General features: G+C 52.9%; 1 protein-coding gene across 3 annotated transcripts in view; it reads left to right on the forward strand.

Moving 5' to 3' along the window:
- Positions 1-12,667, forward strand: part of TRABD2B (TraB domain containing 2B) — a 219,153-nt gene that overhangs the window by 182,859 nt on the left and 23,627 nt on the right. For all 3 annotated transcript variants that reach the window (XM_043461398.1, XM_043461399.1, XM_043461400.1), the window contains exon 4: positions 3,664-3,838. In XM_043461398.1, the coding sequence (XP_043317333.1) occupies positions 3,664-3,838 (175 nt within the window). The remainder of the gene's footprint in view (positions 1-3,663; positions 3,839-12,667) is intronic.

Consider the following 12,667-nt stretch of genomic DNA (forward strand, 5'->3'; position numbering starts at 1 on the left):
TATACATACATATAATCCATATTCAGATACTTTTGAGAGTGAAAGGTCAAATATAATTGAGTCAGAATAACTAGCATGCAGCAATCTACCCTAGCCATGAACTGGGACTGTCCTGGGCAAACCAAGACACGTGACCACCCTATTAGGGGCCTCGTCCATGTTCCCACATCACTCACTGTCCTCTGAAAGCACACACCCCCCAGTCTTCTGATCCCCACACTGGCCAGGAGCCTCAACCAGGGCAGCAGGCCCAGTCTGAGGTTTCTCTGGACCGAGGTTTCTCTGGCCTCCTAAGTGGACAGAGGGCTGGACCCATGGAAGTTCTTAGAAGATGTCTATTGGATGGACAAGGTAAAGAGAAGGGATGAGGTTGTGACATTAGCAGACCTGAGCACTTGACCTCTAAACCACCCAGTCCTAGATGAGAGTCAGGGGAGTCTCATGGCCCTGTTCCAGTTCTGCCAGGCCCATCTACTCATCACTCCATCTTGGATCCATCATTCTAGGGCCTTGGGGACCTGGCACATCCTCTTTAAAATTTTTTCATACGTCCTGCATGTGAACTTGTCGCAAGAGATTTAAGGCTCCCAACAAACCTAATGACATCATTAATTTGCTTCCATCCAGCCAGGCCTCATCCTTGGCATGAAGCCAGGGCCCATCAGCATGAAACATGCAGAGAATATCAGCCAGCTGCTGGGCAGCTCAGGGAACCGAATGGCTAACCCAGCCTTTTTACAGCTTTGACATTGGACTTTCTGGTTCTTGTTCTTTTTTAAAAAGAAAATCTATAAAGAACGGATGGAGATTCAGCTTCCACAGATGCACACTCATATTTAGGGAGCCAAGGAGAGAGGGCTGGACACATCACAGGTCCCAGGAAGAAGGCATATGCCTGGACCCTTGGAAGAGGGGAAGGGAAGCGGAATGCTGCCTTCGTGGTCTCTGATGATCCTGAAGACCATCTTTCTGTCATCTCCATCTCTGTGCAAGGCCACCCTTTTCTGTAGCCTCTGCCATCAGAGGGGAAAGATGAAGGAGCCAGCTCCATCCTCTGAATTAGTTGTACTGATGTCTAGTCAAGATTTCCTTTCTACCACACACTGTGATAAGCTAGTTGTACTGATGTTTAGTCAAGATTTCCTTTATACCATGACAATGTATATAGCACTCATGTGACCAATTTAGAAACTGAGTCTCAGAGAGGCCAAGTAACTTATAAGTTACAGTAGCCACCCAACTGGTAAATGGCAAAAGAGGGATTCTAGCCTGAGCTGACCCGGCTGTCTGACCTCAGGACTCCCATTCACTATCTCCAGAGCTGTTGCCTGCAAGCCTATTCATTCATCCACGCATTCACCCATTGAAAAAATATTTATTGCTTGGTACAACATTGTCCCACATTCTCCTCCATACACAGGGAATGGAGAGGAGCCTGTGAGAGCCATGTTTCCAGAAATAACCCCTCGGAGTCAGTCTCTCTTGTGCTCCAGCCCCACTCAGAAGTCTGAAGAATTTCCTATAGCGGCATCAAGTCCAGATGTGGCCCGGTTTGTCAGGGCTGCCGACAATCTCTCCCATGATAAGGGGTGGGGGGGGGGGGAGTAAGAACTCCATTCCTTCATGTATCCATTTACCAAACAGTCCCCAAGCACTGACTCTGTGCTGGCCCTGATGGGGCACTCGGAGAGTTGCTGCATACGGTTCACCAGGTTGTACACTGCTCAAGTGTAGGGAAGGCAATGGCAACCCACTCTAGTGTTCTTGCCTGGAGAATCCCAGGGATGGGGGAGCCTGGTGGGCTGCCATCTATGGGGTTACACAGAGTCGGACACGACTGAAGTGACTTAGCAGCAGCAGCAGCAGCAGCAAGTGTAGGGAACACCAGTCACATCATTGTCTTGTTCCTCCCAGCACAGCATACCAGGCCTTTCTGGCAGAGAAGACCCTCCCCTCTCTCTTGGGGAATGTACTCATCCTTGGCCAGCAGACAACAGAGGCAGAGGTCTCCCAGCCTTCCCTGAGTCCCTCTGGGTTCAGCCTCCACAGATACCAACATTTTCCTCAGAAAGAGGGTTGAAAACTCATCAGTGACTCTAGAAGCCATGTGACTGGGCTAAAACCTGCAGGAAATTAGTCTTCCCATGCCACACTCTCCATCTGGCTAGTCCACCAGTCATCGAGGCCTTGGGGCCTGTGCTTTGGGCCTGGGTTGGTGGAGACAGAGTGATGAAAGGGGGGCCTCCAGGTGGAAGACATTCTGTGAGCAAGGGCTTGAAGGTTAAAGTGACACCAGGGGGTTATGGGGAAAGAGGGTTCATTCTGATTCATGGCCTCAGGTTCCTCGGTCCTTGGCTTCCCCTCCAGCCCCACCCACATGCTAAAAGACACAGTACTGGAGCACTGGATCCACCATCCAGGTTAGAGAGGCAACACGCTGGGAGTGAGGAAGGATGGCACATCTTTATACTCGAGGCTCCAGAAACCTGTGCTGGTCACCGACTTTGTGCCGGGCACTGAGGGCCGAGGAATGACACACGTGCTGTCCCTGAACTCAGGGAGCTCTGTGCCTCATTCAAGAACATGTCAGAGATGCTGGCCTTGGACCACGTGGCTAGGTGTGGACATGGGGCTGAGAGCCAGGAAATATGGATAGTTCCAAGCCAGATTGTTGAACAAGCCATCATTATGGGAGGAAGCCTTGGTCCTGGAGCTGAAGTTTTCAAGAAGGGATGGAGGGTTTGGGTTATACCCTGGGAAGTGGTGGAGCTGGGGATGGGAAGATAGTGGTGGCAACGGAAAGTGGTCAACCAGGGCTCATACACTGGGGAAACCAAAGGCTATGACTCCTCCTCTAACCTCTTTGGAGGGGGATGGGCTAAAAGGTGTCCACGACAGCACCCATCATGTCATGCAATCCCCCACAGTAGCCTCAGTCCCACCTTGTAAATGAAGAAGCCGGGACTCAGAAAGGTTTAGTAACTTGGCCAAAGTCCCACAGCATCAGACCAGGGCTGAAGCCCAGATCGGCCTTTCTGTTATACCAGGCAGGCAGCTCAGCTGACCGGCTACACCTGCTTGCTGAACCAGATTCGCTATTCGTGCCAGGGACAGGGTCATTGCCACAGGGAGAGCCTCCCAGGACCTCAGTGTCTGGAAGATGAAGTTCAGCAAGGCAGAGGTGCAGGAGTGATAAGCTGAGTGAGGGCGGCAGCTGGGGCTCGCAGCCTGGCTCTGCTCTTCAGCTAGCTGTGTGACTCCACCTGCCTCTGGACCTTTTGCTCTTCTTCCTTTATTCATAAAACTGGGATAACCGCAGTCATCTCAAAGCATCCTGGAATTGATGAATAACAATAAGGTAAGTAGCCCAGACAGTAAAGAATCTGCCTGCAAAGCAGGTGACCCAGGTTCAATCCCTGGGTCAGGAAGATCTCCTGGAGAAGGGCATGGCAACCCACTCCAGTATTCTCGCCTGGAGAATTCCGTGGACAGAAGAGCCTGGCGGGCTACAGTCCATGGGATCTCAAAGAGTCGGACACCAGTTAAAGAGACTAACACTTTACTTTTCATTTCAACCTGGCCCCACACTGGGCTGTGTGTGCTTATTAGAAGCCCTCCTTGCTCCGGAAAGAACTGAAGGCAGCCTCTGTCTTGCCTTTTCAGCTGCCCAACTTTATCAACACCACCCTCCCACCGCACGAGCAGGTCACAGCCCAGGAGATTGACAGCTACTTCCGCCAGGAGCTCATCTACAAGAGGAATGAGCGCATGGGGAAGAGGGTCATGACGCTTCTGCAGGAGAACGAAGACAAGATCTGCTTCTTTGCCTTCGGAGCAGGTTTGGGCCGGAGTGGGGAAGGGATTGTCTGCAGAATCCTTCAGGGCTGAGAGATTTGCTGGGCTCTCTACCTTATAAAGGGAAAAGTTGAAGCCCAGAATGAGCAGGAAAAGCCACCTAGTGTTCAGCAGAGCTGGGATCCAAAGCAAGTCCTCCGCCTCTGGTCTAGGGTTCTGTTGTAACAGTCCCCATGGGCAAGGGCAGTGACTGCTGCCAAGAGCAGGGCAACTTCTATGGCCCCTTCATGCCCCTGGAGGCCATGTTGAGAGGCCAGAACTGAAGCCAGCTCCCAGTGTCCAGCCCAGCCTTGGGCCCACCCTGCGGAGCCAAGGCCAAGATGGTGAGGGCCACGTGGCCCAGTGGGGAAGAGGGTAGCTCTGGCATCCCACAGCCCTGGCTTCAGATCCCAGCCCCCTCTGGGTGGCCTGGCCTCCTCAGGCTCCAGGACTTCTCAGAGGCTCAAGTCTTCTATGAACGGGCAGTGATGGCAATAATTATGTGATGAATTGAAAAGACCTACCTTCCCAGATGACTCTAGTGGTAAAGAGCCTGCCTGCCAATGCAGGAGACATAGGTTCAATCCCTGGGTCAGGAAGATCCCCAGGAGAAGGGAATGGCAACCCACTGCAGTATTCTTGCCTGGAAAACCCCATGAACAGAGTAGCCTGATGGGCTAGAGTCCCTAGAGTCACAAAGAGTCAGACCTGACTGCAGGAACTTAGCACACACTCATGCCTTGTAGAACAGTCATGGAGATCAGTACCACGGAGCAGTAACTCACAACGGCAGCCACAGTTATTGGCGTCATCATGATGATGGCAGTGAATACAGACTTTATCATCACCAGATGCTCAGGTGTGGGACCTGCTCAACATCACTCTCCCGGTTCCTCTCTTCTCTGCCTCCTGCTTCTTCTCTCTCACTCTTTCTTTCCTTCTTTTCCATGGCTGTCTCTGCTGAGGACAGCGCTGTACATGTTGGGGCCAGGATACCACGTCCGCCTCCTTGTCAAGCTTTGGCTCCAGAACTACAAGACAAACGTTATTTCTTCTTATTCATGTTGCTTACAGTTTGGGCTGAATGAATTCACCTCCTGTTTTGTGAGAATTAAATGAGGTGGTTGGCTGCCCTCTCTCCCCTCCCTACCCTGGCTGAATACCCACATGCTGCATGCTTACATCAGGCTGAGTTGGATCAAGCCAAGCAGTCTATCTAACACAGAAGGGCTTGTATGAACATTCTGATTCGTAGTTGGAAATCTTCCCCATCCTCACTCATTCAACCCCAAATAGCTAAAGGACAAGAGCCAGGGTTCATGTGTCTGCACCTGTCTTCCCTCCCTGCAGCCCTCAGCAGAGGAAAGGCACACGAGAGGGCCTCAGAAACATAAGACTTCTGTGATGGCCTCTTTAGGGCCACACCTACAACTGGACAGAGAGTTCTGGCCTCGCATTGAGGCTGTGCCATGATCCAATGTGGCCTCTACCCTCCCCTCCCCGGCCCTGGCAGCCAGTTTACTCATCTTTTACTATCTACTCATCATGAGTAGATAGCCAGGACTCAGTCGGGTCATCTGTGATTCCAGGAGCTGTTTAAACACAGATTTATGAGAAGGGAGGGTTTCCTGTAGGGGTGGGAGGGGCTTCCTGAAGGAAGCAGGAGAAGCAGGACTTTGCAGGACTCCTGCTGGGGATCTGGCACAATTTTGGTGGCCATGCGGGAAAGGAAGTGCTCCCCAGCATTCCTTTTCTGAGCCCCTCCCTCACTCACCATCCTAGCCCTCCCCCCATGGGCATCTGAGTAGTGCTTCCTGGGCTAGAAAGACCCACAGCTGACCACAAAAGAGGAACTCGGAGCTCAGCCAGCCCCCAGGCTCCCCCACTGGCCCAAGAGAAGCCCTAGAGAGCCCAGTCATTGAGGGAGGCCAGTAAGGGACCAGCATTCTGCATGCTCCACCTGCCTCACCTGTCCCCGGGCTCAGGACCAGGCACTCATGGGCCGGGGGGTAGCTAACAGCAGCTCCTTCTGTGGGTGTAGGAACAGGAGAGCCTAGAGCTAAAAATCACAATGGCCTGGGCAGCCCCTGACACTGAAACCCCAAGCCCATAAGGGCACAAGTGTCCACTCAGGCACAGGCCAGCATGCAAGCCTTCTGCCCACCTCCAGTTTCTTTCCATCTCTGAAGTCCTTGTGATTCCTGGTCAGTTCTTTGGACAGACCACCCAAAAGACCTCACACCTGTCTACTCTGTCCATCCTCCCTGCCACTGTCCTGGCCCAATCAGCTCCATCAGCTCCAGCCTCCTGGTCGTCTCCCTGCTTCCCATCTGCTTCCCACAGTGGAGTGGGTGAGCGGTGCTGGGTCCGTCTCCCACCCGTGCCCTGAACTCCGGGAGGGCAGACTCCACTTACTCATCCCTGTGTTTTCAGTAGCACCTAATAGGTTTCCAGCTCGATGAATATATGGAGGAATGTATGAGTGAAGGCAGGAATAGATGGATGAATGTTGACCTGGTCTCCTGGGCCTGGAGAGCCTGGGCCAGGCCAGCAGTAAAGCCAGAGCAATGGGAGCCCCACCTAGGCTCTCAGAGACCCTGTGCCCTGTAGCAGGAGGCCCAGGGTGTGGGCCGATCTTGCCACTTCTGGCTCAGCCATACCTGGAGCAGAAGGCCTGTTCAGTGCTGCACATTTACCCTCATCCTAAGAATTTCAAAGCTGGACTCAGCTTCCAAGCTCGAGCTTGCCCACCTCATCGCAGCCATAGGCAGGCTGAGCTCCACAGGGGCCAGGATGTGGGTGAAGCTCATGGTGAGTTGGGGACAGAGCCAGGATGGGTGCCTGGGCCCGGAGCTGTGGTCAGGGGCTCTGCTATCACAGGCAGGCAGGGAGCCAGCTGAGTGGACCTGTGACAGCCAGTGTGTCGGCATGGGACCCATCCTACATAACTCGTGGTGACAAAAATCCATGCCTTCCTCGCTGTGTCCTTATGTCCATGTAGCTCCCGAGTCCCGTGTCCTTTGGCAGGCTGAGGATGTACATGCAGGGACAGGCTAAGAGCTCTTCGGTGGTCTGCAAACTGCAGGTTTGCCCGCTCCACGGCATCCTCTGGGTTCCTGTTCCATTTTGGGCCTTCCAGGACCCCCGGGCACTGGGGACCTGAGTCAGCCTGACTCGCAGCCCATGCCCTGTCCATCCCTCAAAGGAGGTGCAGGGCCCCTGAGGCTGTGGGAGGGAGGGTATGTACCCCTGGAAATATGCTTCTTTATCCCCCAAGAGGTGTCTGCTCGTGCAAAGTTTTCTCAATCCAGTTTCATGGATGTCCCTAGGAAATAGCTTAGGATACAGAAACATAATTATAAGACTCCCAACCATCCCCAGCCCAGCCTTGCTGGTTCTATCACTCTACAGCCTGAGGTTCTGCCATTCTACAGCAAACCAGCCTCATAGGCCAGCCTCAGACTCGCTGGGTGAGAGAGAGAAAGAGTCTCCACCTGCCTGGTCCATTAGCACCTATCTTCCCCAGTTCAGCCCTGCTCTAGAACCCCTTCCTGGGAATCCAGAAGCACAGACTGGGATTCCCAATGCTGTAGGCCAACTGGTCTCTCCTCTGGTCTGCTCTCTAGGGGGGAATTGATGCAGAAGTTGAGAGCTTTGGAGTTAGTCTGCCTGATAAAAAGCCAGGCTTCAGCACTGTTAATTCAGAGAAACTGGGAAAGTCATTTCACCTCCAAGACCTCAGTCTCTCATCTGTAAAATGGGGATAATACACCTGCCTCATTGGACTGTGCTAGATGTGCTTTAGGTAGCAGCATTAAACTCTCTACTGCGGTGGATGGACCCTTATCCAAAAGGCTCTACTGAGGACTAGCCCCACCATTCCAGGCTCTTAGATTGCATCACCCCTCTCTTTGCAATAATCCCATGAGATGGGAGCTATTATACTTATTTTGCAGGTAAAAATAAGGCCCAGGGAGGATGAATGGCTTCCTCAAGGCCACAGGCAGGCAGACCTTCAACCTGATTCCTGGCCTCTTGGGTCTTCTTCCAGGCCATTCCCTGCCTGCGCCCCCCCCCCACCTCCCCCCCACCCCCACCCTGCCCCCCACTGCCCAGACATGGTGCCCTTGCTGTGTACTTCCAGAAAGGTTGACAATATTGTGGGAAAGTGTCCTTCTATCTGGCACATCCCATAGAAGAGTACTGTCCTTGGTGTCTGTGATGTTTCTGTATCCAGGCACTGTTTGACCTCTTCTGGAGGTTATTCAGCAGGTCCAGGGGCAGTAAGGGTGTGGACATGTGTGACAACTCTGAACAGGCCCAGATGGAAGCCCCACCTCCCTGTGAGGTGGCTGTGGCCAGGGTGCAACCCCAGATGTTCTGAAAGGATCCAGGCCCCTGCATTGGAAGGGTGTATTGGCCTGGGGTTGGGGGAGAGAAGGGCTGATTCCCAAATGCTGGGCCCATGCAGTTTGACAAGGTGAGCCTGAGGGTCCTCAAAGAGCCAAGTGTATCCCTGGATTTCCTCTGGTCTACACATAACTGAGAAAAATAAGTACAAGGTGGTAAATTTTTTATTAATGAAACATTCAGTTTATAGGCTTATCTTATATTCTGAAATCATCTTCTTTCTACTGTGTTTGAAGATAAACATCTTTTGCTTTAAAGAAAAAATGATGGTGATATGAGACAAATGGGGCTTTCAAAGGCCTTCCTTGGCAAAATAGAAAGTTGGTAACTGTATTATTTTTCCCCCTCACCCACTTTTTCTTAAGATAGAATCTGGAACAGAGTGCATAATGTAGGGGCTGGTTGGCAGAGCTGGGCTGGAGACACGAGCCAAACTCAAGGGTAGACCAGTTAACCTGCAGGGCCTGTTCATTTTGAATTCTGACAGCCAGTGGTTATCATATATCCTGTAACCCTAGCATGCAACAATCTGAATATAATTCTAACTTCTGACTTTCCAAATTCCTTGGACCCTAACAGCCTGTTGTTCTAAGATTATATGGTTCTCATATCCCAGCCTTCCATCATCATAGCATTCTAACCCTCTCACAGAGTTTTCGTCAATCACTCTTGAATTCTTTGGAAGGAGGATAGAGCTAAGAACCTTCCAGGGCCTGGAAATCCCTCCACGTGGGACTGTTGCCACCTGTCCCATACCACAGGAAGCAGAGGTCCAAGCTTCTGCTTCTTCAAATCTAATCTGCTTCTTCAAATCTAAAGCAGGATTTAAAGAGTCTAAAGCCAGGTTGTGGGAGCACTAGAGACAGAGGTACTGTAGCTGTTTCCCCAAGCACCCGCACATCCAACTTCCGGGCCAGGCCAGCCTCTCTCACACCCCAAATGAAGCAGACCCATAACCGAAAACACACCTATGGGGCCAAGACACAGAAGCTGATTCATGATGAAGACTTGGGCTTGAGGAAGGGGGAGACAGAAACCCAACACACTGAACACCAGTAACATTTAATAATTAATAACAGCAGCCATTGCTCCTTGGAGAGTGGGCACCATCCTGCTTGAAGAACACCCAAATCCATCAGTTCATGTGGCTGTCATGTCCTCAGTGCCTCTTGGAGGGAGATGAAATGATATTTATTATTCCCTTTGGTGGGTGGGTAAATCAAGGTACAGATAAGTAGAGCAAGAATCTTCGAACTGAGTGAAACAGTGGTCAACAATGACTAGGCCATTCTTCCTGACAGGCAGTCTCCACCAAAAAGTCATTTAGTTGCTACTCTGTTCACCTGAGAATGCCCTTCCCCTCTCCTGCCTGGGCCTTCAATGACCTCCTCTTTGGGATTCTCCCAGCCCCACAGGATTTCCTAACACAGCTCTGTTCATGCTGAGCACATTTGTCATCTACTCTTCTAGGAGGGAATGTAAGTCAGAGAAGGCTACCTGGAGGAGGTGAGAACTGGTTGATTGAAATATCCATGATGCAGGTTCAGCTGCCTTCCAGTTCCTCTTCCAGTTCATCCCCACAGTCCTCAGGGCAAGGCCCATACCCACCTCCTTCCCCCATTGGTTGTCCACTTGGGTGCTTCAGAAACAAAACCCCTCAGAGCTCATAGCCAAGCAGAGAAGAGCATGCACAGCCCACGCAGGGCCCTGGGAACCTTAGAAACAAGGGGCCCAGCAAACAGCACATGCCCGGCCACTTTTCTCTTCTCCTGGGCAAACGCCGATCACCTGCTGTACTCACGTTGGAACATGAGGCCACACAGCATCCAGAAGTGTTTCAGAATTTCCGACGGTGTTTCAAAGGGCCCTGCCGCCCCACCGTATATACATCTGGCAGCTGGCATGCTTGCTCTGGGCTGCAGTCCTTGGCCAGAGTCACCCTTCCTGTTTCAGCCCAGAGCATCCAGCCAGTTCGAACATCCCATCTGCTAGCTTGTCTCTAACTGGAGCCAACCCTGCATTCTGGACTAGGCTTGAGCTGTGTCTGTGAGCCAGGGGGTCCAAATGTCAGCTTCAGGCTCAGCACTCCTGCTGGGCGTGAGGGGAAGGCAGGGGGAGAAGAGAGTGTATCCCTGGGCTTCAGACTCAGACTGCCTGCATGAGGAGCCCAGTGCCTCTCCTCCTAGGAAGCAGCCTGGGCAGACCAGGCACTTGGCTTCTCTCGACCCTTAGAGGCCATCTAAGAGGAGCCTGGCATCATTGGGCAGCACATGTGTGTCTCAAGACATGGTGCAATGCCATCACTCAGCACACATGAGCTCTTGCCTCATCAGTATTATTTCAAAGCCCAGAGGCCCCCAGGAACAGGACTCCCTCCAGGGGAGAGCAGGGCTATCCAAGGGCCAGAAGTGCTCATTGGCCCCTGAGGACCCAGCTGGGACCCTGTAGAGAGACCCCCATGGCCAGTCTCAGCTCCAAGGTACAGTGAGGCTCCGGAAGTGTCCCTGCCCACGTGTTGGCCAACAAGGCGCTCTCCTGGGGTGCTGGGTGCTCCCATTCTAGGAAAGGAGCCTCTGGATGTTGAAAAGAGCAGTAACCATGACTCAGGGAGCCCTGCGCTGGGCACTGCCCCCTGCAGTTCACAGAACCCATCACAGGGTCCGTCTCCGCAGCTCTCTCCACAGTGCCTCCTGCTGATTTCCAGTCACTCTGCACGGTCTGCCTGGATCTGGGGCGGTGTCAGACCCCAGGAGGGGAAGGCAAGAACATCTGACCTATCTCAGGGTCCCCCAGTTCAGCACGTGCCTGACATGTAGGAAGACCCAGTGAAGGCTTGTGGAGGAAACCCTGTGGCTTCAGGCCCTTAAGGTGCAGGTTCATCAGAAAACCCCGGGCTTGCATCCTCACCATGGGACAAGAGTGGGGCCCAAGGAGGAGGCTGACCCCTCCCCCAGGCTGCATCCTGTCCCTTGCTCTTCAGCCCTGTAGCCCCTGGCGCCCCTCCGCCACCGCCTGGCTCACTCTGTCCTGTGACTGTGCACCCGTCTCCCTCGGCACTGTGATGTCCTCCAGGTTGGGGACCGTGCGCCTCAGCTCCTGGCACAGAACGGGGTGCAGGGAGACATCGTCTCCATCCTCACAGAACTGACAAGGCCCCAGTCCAGCCCTGCCTGGCCAACAGAGCTGGAGAAAGAAAGCTCCGCGCTGCCAGTTTCCCAGGTGGACCCTCCTTGGGAGACTCGAAGCCCCAGGGTATCCCTCATTGTCCGTCCACCCCCAGGTTCATCCGTCTAGCCCTCCTGCCACACTTCCTTAGGAAAACAAACACTGCCATTGCTTGATACCCTGCAACTGATCCTGGCAGCGAGATTAGCACTTAAAAGTTCCCCTTGCATTAATTTCAGACGGAACATAAATATGGGCTTGGACTCCCTCTACCAGGAAGAGAAAACTGGAAACCCGTTGGACTCGCTGGAGAGAAAACATGTGTGCTGGCCAAGGGGAGCCCGTGTTACTATGGAGCCTTTGTGGGAACATCTGGTTCCCCCTCCTCCCCTCTGCCGGGCCCCCCAACATTGTCTTAAAATGAGCCTGTTAATTGGAGTATTCTTTGCATTGAACACTCACATGCTTTCCTCTCCGATCTGGTGAGCCCAGCAAGGGACACATGTTTCTGATGATGCCCTGACCCCAAAACATGAGCTCGGGATCCCTTGTAGCCACCGGCACTTCAGAGTGGGTGTACTGGGCGTGCAGCGAGCTAGGACATCTCTGATGGAAGTCCAAGCTTTGCCTTTGCCAGCTGTGTGACCTTGAGCGGGCCTTGTCCCCTCGCTGAGGTTCAGTTTCCTCGTCTGTAAACTGGGGGTACCGGCCAGGATGAAATGAATTAATGTTTAAAAATTGCTGTGGCCCAGGAGACTCACTGAGGAGGAGGTTATGTTCAAGTCATCACACGATAGAATCATGAAGGTGGGAGATCTCTGGAGACCTTTGCAGGGAAACTGAGACTTAAAGAAAGGGAGGAAGCTGCCTGAGGTCACATAGCTGGTTGACTGTCGAGCCAGGTTGTCTGTCCTAACCTCAGGACAGGATTGTTAGCTCTGTCCTACCCTGTCTTTCGTCTCAGAGGATTAATGGGGGGCTGTCAGACTGTACCCGGATGATGGGCAGGAACTTGTTTAGTCACTAAATCGTGTCCCACTCTTTGCAACCCCACGGACTGTAGCCGACCAGGCTCCTCTGTCCATGGGACTTTTCCAGGCAAGAATGCTAGAGTGAGTTGCCAGTTCCTTCTTTAGGGGATCTTCCTGACCCAGGGTTCGAACCCGAGTCTCCTACATTGGCAGGCGGAGCCAGCGGGGAAGCCCTGGATAGGGGCTAGACCCAGCCTATGAGCATTGTGCCCTGGCACAGGCCTGCT

Source organism: Cervus canadensis, chromosome 2, assembly GCF_019320065.1.
Source record: "Cervus canadensis isolate Bull #8, Minnesota chromosome 2, ASM1932006v1, whole genome shotgun sequence".
In the NCBI taxonomy this organism is placed as follows: Eukaryota; Metazoa; Chordata; class Mammalia; order Artiodactyla; family Cervidae; genus Cervus; species Cervus canadensis.